General features: G+C 37.5%; 1 protein-coding gene across 8 annotated transcripts in view; it reads right to left on the bottom strand.

Moving 5' to 3' along the window:
• The window catches only part of LOC121296772 (rap guanine nucleotide exchange factor 6-like), a 72,565-nt gene that overhangs the window by 17,891 nt on the left and 41,779 nt on the right, over positions 1-12,895 (bottom strand). For all 8 annotated transcript variants that reach the window (XM_041222542.1, XM_041222547.1, XM_041222543.1 and 5 more), the window contains 10 exons: positions 10,393-10,524; positions 6,931-7,111; positions 5,814-5,950; positions 5,158-5,313; positions 3,775-3,927; positions 3,206-3,370; positions 2,627-2,734; positions 2,019-2,222; positions 1,553-1,661; positions 958-1,195 (listed from right to left, as the gene is read on the bottom strand). In XM_041222542.1, the coding sequence (XP_041078476.1) occupies positions 958-1,195; positions 1,553-1,661; positions 2,019-2,222; positions 2,627-2,734; positions 3,206-3,370; positions 3,775-3,927; positions 5,158-5,313; positions 5,814-5,950; positions 6,931-7,111; positions 10,393-10,524 (1,583 nt within the window). The remainder of the gene's footprint in view (positions 1-957; positions 1,196-1,552; positions 1,662-2,018; positions 2,223-2,626; positions 2,735-3,205; positions 3,371-3,774; positions 3,928-5,157; positions 5,314-5,813; positions 5,951-6,930; positions 7,112-10,392; positions 10,525-12,895) is intronic.

The raw sequence follows: 12,895 nt of genomic DNA, 5'->3' as shown, positions 1-12,895 counted from the left end.
AAAAGAATTCAAAATAATAATAATAAAGACAGGATTCAATCCTACACCTACAGTAATAGACTCAGATATTTTAATTAACTATTGATGCATCATAAAATGTTGAAGAAAAAAGCTTTGAATTCAGCTGGGGATGCTTCTAGGCTTTCTACTCTCTTTTTTGCAATGTTTGAAGTATTTCAATCATATGATGCGATTATCATCCCAACATCAATTACTTTCCTATCTATACTCCCCTATAAAAGAGCAGCAAAAAAGAAAATAAACCTTCAGTAAATGAAATGACTTTTTAATAGAAGCATTGAATAAACTTCAGTATTCTGACCTAGTTCCATTTTAACTATTTCCTTCTACAATATACCAACAATCTCAAATCTCCACATACTGTTCTGTTTAACATCTTGGAAGGTTAAGTCTTCTTTAAATTTCACATATTTTTGTATTTTGTGTTTTTCTTATCTCAGCAAAATGAACTCAAGTTTGAGCTAATGCAATACTCCTGAGCCATGACTGACTGCCTGCCAATTACTAGTGTCTGAAACCCCCATGGTTCCTCAATGCAACAGGGATAAAAATAAGACTCCCACTGCATAGCAGTTTGATCCATTCCTGTTTTTACTCCGAGTTTATTAAGACTCACCTGAACCAATTATCTATGCACTGTGGCTAATCAAGCTCCTGGTTAAACCTGGAATAGGTGAAACTGCTATGCAATCAGAGTTTTATTTCCATCCCTGAAGCCAGGTGGAAGCTCAGTTGGAATTGCACTGTAAGATAGAGACCCAGCCCTGAGACTGAAGGAATAAGAAGGGATTACTCTAGTGAGCTCCCAGATGAAATGGCATGGTGCTCCCATTTGCACCTAGCTGGGAGGAACTCTGCAGCTCCAGCATTGAATTGCTCTGCCTCCAGTGGCTTTTGCAGTCAAAGCAATTCCTTTTCTGTACACAGCCTGCTTACCTGAAAGGCTTTGGAGGCAGGATGCTGAAGCCCAGGATCTTTCGGATTTTGTTCCTTCCTCCCGACACAGTGCTGGCTTTCATCTTCTTGTTTCCCTTTTCATTAGGAAACATGTGTTCCATATCCAGTGGCAGGTCTGGGATGGAGTAGCGGTTGCCTTTTTTCTCTTGGATTTTGGGAATATGCGGCATTCCGTTCTTTTTTTCGTGCGTGATTCTGCTTAACTGATCTTTAAACACTGAAAGAAGAAATAAAATAAATGGTCCTTAAAAATAATAATAATAATAATAATAATAATAATAATAATAATAATAATAATAACATGCTTGCCCAAGAACTGTACATAAAAGCGGTATCATCAATAAGTAAATTTTTGAAACTATAATACAAATTTTTTAAAAATAAATTTTAAATAATCAGAAATAGGTTTATGAGGACCTGTATATTATTATATATTAATTATATTATATTTATCATATTATTATGTAATAAAATAAACACATCAACCTGCCATTGATAATTATTGATTATTTAGTACTCCCTCTACTTTGCTAATAGATCGCAGGTGCTTTCTAAGGCTTGCTTGCTTGCTTACCAAATATGTTTGTTTTCACCGTTATACACAGATGCGTGTTATTCCTCAGGATTTCGACAGCTTTAGCATTCGCAATGTTTTCAAAATTCTGCCCGTTTATTTCCATTATCTGAAAGGGAAAAAAAAGAACATAATATATATATATATTATGGTTAAACCTCCCATCCTTTAGAAAGTTATAAACAGCTGATTGCCATATAGTTACGTTGCAACTGCTGTCCCAGCTGCGCTCCCAGCTGTTCTACTAATGAGAGGTAAGTAAATGCTTTTAATTAACCCTTTAAAAATGTAAAATCCAATTTGATTTGATTCCCAATAAAAAATACTTATTTTATTTCTTTAAATGCCTAATCAAAAATTTTAACACACATTGAGTAACACAGATCAGCACAGATTTAACAAACCTGTATACTGCAAATGAAAAAGAAGAAGCAAGACTGATCAAGAGTTTCAGACGCATGCATACCTGGTCTCCCCGTTTCAGTCCAGCCTCGGCTGCTTTACTCCCTGGTTCCACAGATTCAACAAAGATCCCTAACCCTTTCTCACTTCCTCCCAGCAGGCTAAAATAGAGGGGGGACTCTCTCGATGGCTTCTGCAGGGTTACTTGTCTCCACTTGGCTTTAGCTGCACAAGCAATGTTCAGCAGTCGGAGGTGACCTTTCATTTTCTTAAAAAGAGAATAAGGCGCAGTTAACGGGGCATCTAATCACGTCCTAATGTTTCAGAATGAGAACATCACTGATTTGCATGCGACTGCATGACAAGATATCATAACTATTTAACAACTACAATTTAATTATGCATCAGCATACAATAATGTTGACATTCAAAACAAGCAAGCAAACTTACAAGCAGTTATTATTCAGAAAAGTACATTTCAAAAAACAAATACCAAAACTGCATGTTTATGTAACTGTATTGTACAGTTACAGTATTCTGCATTGCATACTATGGTGATCTCGTTATACAAGAGATGCCACTGATTAAACATGTAATATTATGATACTGGGATTGTATTTTAAACTCAGGCGTAATAGAATTGTAATACTTTAATAAACTTGCAAGCCTTACTGCCATTTCCAAATTGTTTTCAAACTCTTCGAGAAACTGCGTCATTGCAGGATCCCCTTCAAAATCATTGAAGTGATTGTTCACCCACAACAACACCACCCGTGTGACCTAAAACAAAGTTTAGAGAACAAAGCGTTAACCCTAGTAACACAGAAAAAGGATTAATAGAATGTGAAATTACACAATGCAAGAACCGGACCTTAGACGAAGTGACAGCTTTTAAACAAAATAACTGTTCCCCTAAAGAGCCACTAACTGAATGCCCATACCCTGAAATCTAAACATCAGAGCAGTCATGATTATTAACAACCTGTATTCAAACAACATCAAAAGGAGCTAACAAGCATCAACGTTCCTAAACAGAATCATGACAAGCAACCTTGATGACTGTACATTCTCAAAACAACTGATATATATTTTTGGGAATACTTGTGAAATTAGTGTCTACAAGGACAGATTTCTGCTATTTCTGGCACTGTTTGCACAGCATTCAAAACAAGTATTGATCCACGTGAGCCATGCTGCTCTCAGGTGACTGCAGATCAATTGTTAAACACTGTACTGGCTGCTCATACTGACCTTGTCCCTGAGGCTGTCAACCTTGAACCACTCTAACAATTTCCTTCCAGCCTCCATGGGGCTCGACAGGAATGTCCTGTAGGTGAGCAAGAAATCTTCGATGTAGGTGGGGTCCACCACAGAATGCTCTTCTACCAAGTGCATTATAAGCCGATCTGGAGTTCCCTAAAGAAAAACATGGTAACGTTAAACACAGTTAAAGCTAACAAAACAAGTCCTCCAAATCTTACCGAAAACACATCTCAACTAGTAAAAAAAAAAAAAAAACACAATTACAAAATTGTCATATAGAAAACATTCACACATAGTGGATTTGATAGTGTGCTGTTTTTTTTTTTCTAAAGCAATGTATGTCTTGATTGTTCTTTGCATACTGTAATAAAAGCAATGGTTGGGTCAGACAGTACAAGGTTTTCTGGTGTTTCAGTTTGTGTAAAGGAAACGACCATCAGAAATTCAAAGAATGTTTATAAAGTGTTTTTTAAGATTCTTCCTGAGAATTTGATTGCGCTAAGTCATAGTAAAAGTTCTGGTGCCAGGTCTTAAAAACAGCATACATATAAAATTACCTTGATGACGATGTGCCCTTTCCTTGTGCCGCTGCGGTCCAGCTCCCTGTGCTCCTTCACCATCACAATCTCCCCTTCCTCCTCTACCTTGTGTGTGTTCTTCTCCACATGGTTCACAATCCTCCAGTAGTCTTGCTGGGCTATACACACAAACTGGCCCACAGTGACATGAGGATAGTTAAGAAACTTGTAGTACATAAAAACACTGCTGTCCACAATCAATGGGTACTCTGGCAACAGTAGCCAAAAGTCCTTTTGGTTCGGCATTGGAATTGTCTGGAGCATAAACTTCTCTCAGATTAAAAAAGAAATAAAATTAAAATAAATAAAAAAAAAAAGACTCCAAATAGCAATCAGCGATGGGCAGCCATGACTCCGAGTCAGACCAAGCCTGTCACCCTGAGCTGCAGGACTCCAACAGCCACTCAGAGCTTTTGAATATGCATTTATATCATTGTTAAAGTGAAGCCTAATCATAACCTTTGCTTTTACCACATGTCTTAAACTTTCCAAAAACCTGAAGTAGGCCACTTTGCAACTACAACATCTCTATATTAAGACCCAGTTCCCATTTCCTATGACCAAGTGGGAAGGTTTGAGACTGTTTCAGCTAATTGTACAAAAACTAAATAAATACTGTAACAGCAATTCTTTGATTTGGAGAAACCATTTTTAATGATGGTTTGGTTTTTCAAATGACATGATGTATTTAAATCTCTTTACATTTTCTGAGTGATCTTTGGAGAAATATAGTTTCTCATTTCATCTTTTTCCTTTGGCTTGTTAAACTATAAGCTTGCTGTCATTATTTTCCCCAGAAGAGTTGAAACCCAAGGGATTGTGATCTATTTTTTATTATAACTAATAATTATATTGACACATTGGTGGCAGATCCTTAGCAAAGCCCTTTATTCACTCTCCTAAAGAAACAGAAACTTCAATAAAAGGAACTAAGACGTCCTACGTTTTTTCTTTTTTTACCGAGTAGCACCTCATGATCTGACATTAGCAATCAAATGTTTTACAGTAAAAAAACCCACAGTATCTACATAGCTTTCTGGTATCCTTACTTATATATAAAGAAATTAACTATGAATTACATATTTCTTCATGATGTGTACCAATCTGTAGCAACGCAATGTATCTTTTATCAATCTATATAAACTAATATGGCAGTATAATTCATGCACTTGTTACACATAAAAACTGTGATATTGTTTCCAATATAAAATTATATGAGGAGTGCAGAACCAGGTAAAAAAAAAACAAAACAGCAGCTTCACCTGGCTGCATTTCTGGGATAGCCGCCTGTTTTAGTGCATCTCTGATCTATAAAACCTTAAACCACAGCAAGTAGAACGGTCTGTGGAACACCCCCCATACCTGGCAGTCATCTCCTTTGGTCCGCACTAGTCCGCTCATGTACTGTTTATCCAGAGTGGGAGAAATCCCGAAGCTGTTTCCCATGCAAAGAATCTCATTCCTCTCAAGATGAGTGATTTCCACCGAGCCATTCAGAATAACGTACCAGGAATCCAGCTGGAAAGAAAAAGAGATTGTACTGCCGTGACTAAAAATCCTCCTTTGATAACGGCTTCCTTCAGCTGGTATTCCTAAATACACTGCGCTTTGGAGAACAGTACTGTAGCTTAATCACACACTGTACACTATTAATTTGCAGAGCAGAGGACACTTGACTCAACTATTCTGTTTAATTTCAAGACTTTGTTCCAACTATCTCACTAATTACTGAATTTAACTTCAGTTGGATCAATTAATTAAGGAACTGGTTGGAAATAATAAAAACAACAAAAACAACCAAGGTTGTACAATTCTGTTCAGTTATAATCAGTTCTTATATTTCTTTACACTTACTTCAACGTTGTGTCTATTTCTTGACAGTGGAATTCTCTCATTTAATAAAACATTATACTTGATGAATGGCTGGGTCGGCGTGCTAGGGTATCGATCTCTAACTAGACATTTCACTTTCTTTTGCATGCAACAAAAAGAAGATCCTGTAGTGTTCAATCGCTTACTTCTTGTCCATCTTCGAGAATGACGGCCCCGGCTTGTTCTACTACTTCAAGTATCATGACAGAGCACAGCTCCCTTCTGACAGACATCGTCATGTTTGCAAAAGCAGGGAGCTGGTGCATGAACTCCAGCAAGTGATCTGTTAGGGCAGTAAGACAAACAATTCAGAATGGAATAGCAGACAGGATCAATGATACTGTGCTACCTGCAGGAACCTAAAATGCTCTCTCAGGAGGAATAGCTGGCATTCAAGTGCTATTAGTGACAGGGTCCAACTGAGCACAGCATGGGCTTCCCATGTCATTACCTCTTCTAAAAATACACCAGACTTCCGCTCTAGAAAAATCAGTATAGAAATCTTACTCTGAACTGTTTATATGCCTGTGTTTACGTTTTTGAAACTCATATGCCATTTCTTTCCAACAACTGAATTGTGCTTGCAAAAAAAAAGAAAAAAAACACAGCAGAGTACAGCAAATATATATATATGAAAGATCAAACTGACTATGGGTTTTTATTTCATCCGGAATCAAAATCCAATTTAAATGAAGATTATAAATGAGGTTTGAGTGATGCATTTCCCTTTAAAAAGTGAGGGAGATTTCAATACCCAGTGTATACCGAGCATCAAAAGAAACTTATCACTATTGTAACACATTTATTTTAGAAAAAAATAAGAGTATATAAATGATGGATGTTGACAAAATGTTTTTGGTTTCTTTTTAATCACTCGATCATTCATCCTTGAACATGACTGAAGCATATGCACGTAATCACTTAATCACAGTGAGACAGTTGACTAGACACTGGATCACAGCTAATGAATTTTATCAAAATAAGTGATAAGTTTCTTTTGATGTTCAAATATAAGTGATACCTCTCTTTTGGTGCTCAAATATATGCGATAAGATTCTTTTGATGCTCAGTATATATACACACATTTTAAAAGGTTAGTTTATTTTGGTCAATTTTCATTATATACCATTCAAATTAATCTGTTAAAAAAAATAAAAATAAAAATGTACAATTCTCTTACAAAATAACCTTCCTTTTTCAGCATTTTAGAAATGAATGATGAATGTAAAAAGCAATAGGAGAAAGGAAAAGGGCATTTCTAACCAATATCATCATCAGTCCTATCGGCTGGCTCCTTCTCCAGACAGTCTCGAACCACATCCCTTCCCAGAAGAGGATCTGAAGCCCGGTCGATGTCTTCGTCTTCCTCCTCCTCCTCTTCAGAATCGACAGCTGCCTCTGGAAGCCCGGACAGATCCACATCCCCGATCTCGCTTTCTGTAGCCTGAGGGACAACACAACAACATGCTGTGATTTCACACGACTCCAGGGGGCCCCGAGCAGAGGCCAAGGCGTGGGCCCCACTCTCCTCCCTCCTGCACAATGGATGACTTCCACGGCTGCCTGGGGCCCCGGACAATTGCACCGGTTGCTAGCCCCTAAAACTGGTTGTGTCTTTCAGAATCATCCAGTCACACCATATCTTCCAAACGTCCATGTGCATTGTCCTGTGTAATCTACTATGCAGCCTTAAACTAAATATACCTTGCTCTTTGCAGATTGATGCTCAAAGCCTTTGGTGTTCATCAGAAAATACTTCATGGGCTTGACTTCTATAGGCACTTATTCTTTAAAATAACCACTTACACATTCTGAAGAATATTACTGCTTTTTTTTTTTTTTTTTAAATCTTGCACCCACAGCTCTGACGTAAATGAAAGCAATGCAGTTAATCTCATGAGATAAAAAGAGATGCAAAAATTACAAAAGGAGATTTAATAATAAGAGCTGCTTTGGCCACTCTTCAGCAATTGAAAAAGTATTACATCATATGTATAAATAACTACTGAAACACACACACACACACACTCACACTCACACAGTGGCTGATGCTCAACTTTTCATGCGATTTGGCTCACTGCTAAACAAAAACTCACTGTACTATCTGTTCCAAAAGCTTGGATGAAGACTGCTAAATCAGCTGTTAAATTCACGGTTATATGTTAATGTTCCATGATGGCAGAATATAGCTGTATATTTCATTAAAAAAAAAAAAAAAAAAAAAAAAAAGGCAAACAAATGTCTTCATGTAATAAAATCTGCAGGCTATTTGAAACTCAAAGCAAACCTAAAAATATATATTCTTTACAAAAAGTAGGACTAATATGCTGTATTATATGCACTATCCTCTGCATGAAAACTATGAAAATTCAAAACCTTCAAAAAGGGTAAGTTCAGAAGGGCAGTCTGAAAAAGATATTATTCCAAACCTGTTGCTATGTCAGTGCCAAAGTAAATGATAAGACTATAACCTTTGCACACTGATGCAGTATTTTCATTCTGCTGTGAACTCTCTTCTAGTGCCTATTAGAAATGGCAGAGACATCAGTTTCATTTCACTGCAGCCTTGTCACTATTTCTACACCTGAACTGGCAAAGATCATGCAGGGTATACAGATATCAAGTACTCCTGTGTACAAAACCATTCTTTTGAAAATGATGTGAAAGAGACAAAGCAATCTGACAGCAGTCAGTGGCAGGCAGCCAATGGTGGGGGTGTTTCACTCTTCTCTGCCACTTTTGCCTGCAATCGGCTCCAATAAAAACATTTAAATTTAACAGAGACAAAATCTGTATTTAAAGTGATCTGTAGTCCTCTCCATGTATAGTGAGAGACCTGCTTAGCAAAACCATTACAGGAAATCGGAGGGCCCTCCTAACCCTTAACCGATAGCCAGGTGTGCCGTGCAAAACCAATGGAGCATGTCCTTCTGCACTCTCACAACTACCTTCACTCATTCATGTTCTTCCATTGATGACTGCTTAACATATGCAGCTGGGACACTAATACATTTGAGATCAACAGAACCAGAAGGGCGTGGCAACCCCACAAAAATGTACTTCCTCTTTGTCAGAGCAAAGCTCATTTGAGCTGTGCAGAAAATCTGATGTTCAAAGAAACTGTAATACATTTAAAACCAACCCTAGTGTTTCCACCAGGGAGCGCTGTGCACCAAACTACAATCCCATCGGAATCTGGGCTGTTTTAAAGATGTCAAGTTATGGCTAACAGATGCTAAATGATCTTTAAAAGTGCAATATTAAGTGCAAACTGGCAAACTGCACAAAACATGTATCTTAACTGCCATCACACAACACTGACCAGCCCTGAACACAGAAGGGTTAACACAGTAAAACACAGCCATGGTGTTGGGTTCCGCTCATCACTCTCTCTAAAAAGTCAAAGGAGGATGCTCCTTTCCTGTTTGACCTTAAAGCACACAGCTGGGAAGAAAGGGCTCCAACTACTAACATCACTGGGGTCCAGAGCAACAGGAAACCAAGCAAAATCCTCTATAATTAGAAGCGATGAAACATGGGACAAAAACAAAAGATTGGGACTTCCTCTTCAAACCCTCACAGGGCTTGGGAACATGACCAGGTTAGCACTCAAGCAGGAGATACTGTACTTTTTAAATCTTTAAGGAGATGCGCTAAACAAAGACTGCGCCATTTTTCTCTCTAACATATGCATGAGACTTACTATGGCAAGAATGGTAAAAGTGCAATGACGAATGCCTGTGAGATCTGTGCATGGTTACTGAACACTGTTTCTGCAATCCACTTGCATTCAACCTGGGAAAGCCCTGATGCACAATGACATAAAATCCTTTTTTTGGTAGAACTGCAGTACTTTGACAAGGCTGGACATTTAGAAATAAAGTATTTTTCTGTTCTCAAGGAGTACCGCTGCCAAACAGTCATGTACCCTGATATTTACTGATCTGCTATAGGGATGAAGGTATGTATTAGGACATAAAAAAGTAGCATTTGAGGGCAAATACCGTAATGTAAGTTCCTTGGCAGCTGGACACAATCTTTATGATAATACGTGTAATAAAAAGGGCTCCTGCATGATTACATGCCAGCAAGAGTCCTGCACTCAAAGCATTCCCACAAATGCTAGAAAAAACATAGCACGTTGTCTGAAAAGGTTAAAGTGGCATTTTTATTCTGTTTGATCTGCAAACGTGTTATTTGCAAAACGCTCCACTCTGCCATCGTGACATTTAGTTTTTGTTCTACTTAAACACTGCATATTCTCATTTCTAACTTCCATCCTCAAAAGAACAGTCAATGTATACGTTATCTGTGTAAGAGGTTTTGTTGATAGCATATCTTTCAAAATTCCTGTTCAAGTAGTACGTAAAAGTGCAGGTAATAGTTATATTTGTGGCTAGCTGTGAGAATTAACAACTTATTTAAAACTTTTTTTGTGGCATTTTTTACATTCTTGTGTCTAAAAAGCATTGTCCTGTTTATGTACTTATGGTCATATACAGGTCACAGCCTCTGACAAAAAACAATATCAATATAATACTCTGAGAAACAAATTAATGGCTTTTGAAATGTGAATACTGATCAACAGAGTCTGTTAACTTTAACAGTTGTTTTTCAAGTCATTTACCATTAAACATTTATAACACAAGACACAGGGGAATCATGGTTGTATAGTAAAGAAATGACCAAGTGTTTCTGACTTAATAAAAAAAGGTTGTACAGTACCTGGTAGATATCAGACAAGCTGCTGCTCCCAGAGTCACTGGCAATGCTACACCCCGATTGGCTGGGAGGGACGTGCGTCATGTGTGAATGAGGGTTGTCTGTGAGGTGCATCTTGGTGAGGTCTGCAGGAAGCTGTTAAAAAAAAAAAAAAAAACACAACAGGAAAAATGCAAAAATAAGTTACTGTTTTTTGTCTGCTTTCTTTCTAAACTCTTTGCTGAAAGATAACAGAGATGTATTAGTCTACTCCTTGACTTCCCAAACACTAGGACTATTCAGTATAGTAGCATTCAGTACATAATAATACATTTCATGGACCTCAGATGAACCACTCCCGGCACCAAGACGTGTACACCTTTTAAATACTGAAGACCTTGTTTAGAGATCTAAAAAAATGCACACATCTAACAGCGAGATCAAACCCACATTTAAACAAACTTTTTTTCCCATATTGATACAGTACACAATTAAATCACTGACTTATTTTTAAAAAAAGTTGAGTGTTGCATTTTAGCCAAATACAAGTCAAAGCAGATGTGTCTTTCATTAAATCTGCCCCTAGCTTATAATATACAGACGGGATCAGCTTTGTATTTAAGCCAGAGATAAATGAATTATTATAGGCATTTATACACATCCATAAAACAAGGCTGTCGTGCCTTATACATTTTCCTCTTGTACAAACGTGATATTTAAGGACCTGAAATCTGATGGATTGACTCACAGTTTGAATAACATTTTCCTAGCACTTAAACATTTAAAATCTGTGCAGGCGAGGACCTTGTTGAAATACAGTACCGCCTAATATTTCTTGAAAGTTTAAAAGAGACATTAGTTTTATGGCTGACAAGTGACCTTTAAGTGCTGCCTGGCTCTCTGGCAGATTTCCAACAGTAAATCTCAACCGCAACAGTCTTGTGGACATCATCTTTATAACCTGGGACCCTCCAGTCTGTCAGAGCGAAGAGCAGTGATGCTGCGTTAGGATGCTTTTGCATCAAACTGACAGTTTGAAAGTGTAAGAATGAGTTGGTGTTTCTCTCTTAACAGCTCTGCTCGAAGCTGCAATCTGGAAGACTAATCCAGCTTTTATATAAAAACAAACAATAACAAAAATCCCCCCAAAAATATTTTAAATGCAAAAGCATAGCCCCATAAACAACTTTAAAACCCATCATAATTCCCTTTTTTTATTACATTAAAAGGAATTATTTCATTCTCAAATCCACAGCAATATTACAGTAAAACAGTAAGTGCAATTCATTCTGGGAATTCCAAATTTAAGTACCTAATACAATGCAATACTTATGGGCATACAATGATGTTAGTAGCAAATAATGTATTCCAGTGTAAATTCAATTATAAACCTCACACAATGCATGGATCAGTCATATGTGATCTCCATGCAAAGGGTTTAAAACCAAAGTATTCAAACAGCTGACCCTAACTATCCCTTTAATTGGGTCGAGTTAACTAGGGGGGCAATAACTTTTTCACACCTGAAGATTGCATGTTTGATTACCTTGCACACCAAACAAATGAAAGCACCAAACTTTGGTGTCATTTTTTCTCTCAGACTCCCTCTATATACTACAACCCAGAAAAAGATCTGACCAAATTCAATCTGAAAAATGTGCAAAAATGCAGAAAATCAGACAGGAGGCAAATACTTTTTCACGGCACTGTGTGTGTGTCATATATATATATATATATATATATATATATATATATAATATATATATATATATATAGATATATATATATGACCTATAGCAACTGGTAGCACTGCTTGACCTAACATAACCTCAGAGCAAGACCATGACCAGAACACCACCTTCAGGCAAACACTCACGTGACCTGGTGCAGAAATTGCTTTTGCCACAGTAGAGATAGCGCTGTCTGAGGAGGTGCATAAAGTCCACTCCAACAAAATGTCTTATTTTCATTACCTACAGTATACTACAGAATATATGGGAGAGATGGGATACTGCATTTGTTTATTTATTTATTTTAAATCTATAAGCTTCACTAACCCCAGCTTGAAAGACTACTCAGACTACTGTAATGGTACATTCTCAACCCGAACTGGCCTGGCCATATCTAATCATTTACTAGTCTACTGTTGGAATTGTAGATTAGTCAATTCCCACCTCCCCCCAGCAAGTAATGACAGATACTAAGAGCGCTAAGAGGTGGACTGAATAGAAGCACTGCTTTAAAGGTGCAAAGTCTTTCCCTGTTCAACGGTCACATACAGTACATTACTGACTAATGTTAGTCTCCTATGTTTGCAAAAATTAGAAACTGTGACTTTGACTACATGTTGCTACAGAGCAGGACTATAGCGCAGCTGTAAGTTTGGCACGAATCAGCCCCCTAAGAAGTTCTACTGTTCAAGCGTTGCAGCCATGTCAGCAAAAACTCCTTTTAATTAATGATGTGGTTTAAAAAGGCATCATCCTCGCTAAGATGATTTGATTTGAGGCTGAGGCCCCTGCTAATC

This window comes from Polyodon spathula, chromosome 22 (genome assembly GCF_017654505.1).
Source record: "Polyodon spathula isolate WHYD16114869_AA chromosome 22, ASM1765450v1, whole genome shotgun sequence".
NCBI classification, from domain to species: Eukaryota; Metazoa; Chordata; class Actinopteri; order Acipenseriformes; family Polyodontidae; genus Polyodon; species Polyodon spathula.
This window is presented reverse-complemented; position numbering and strand designations above follow the sequence as displayed.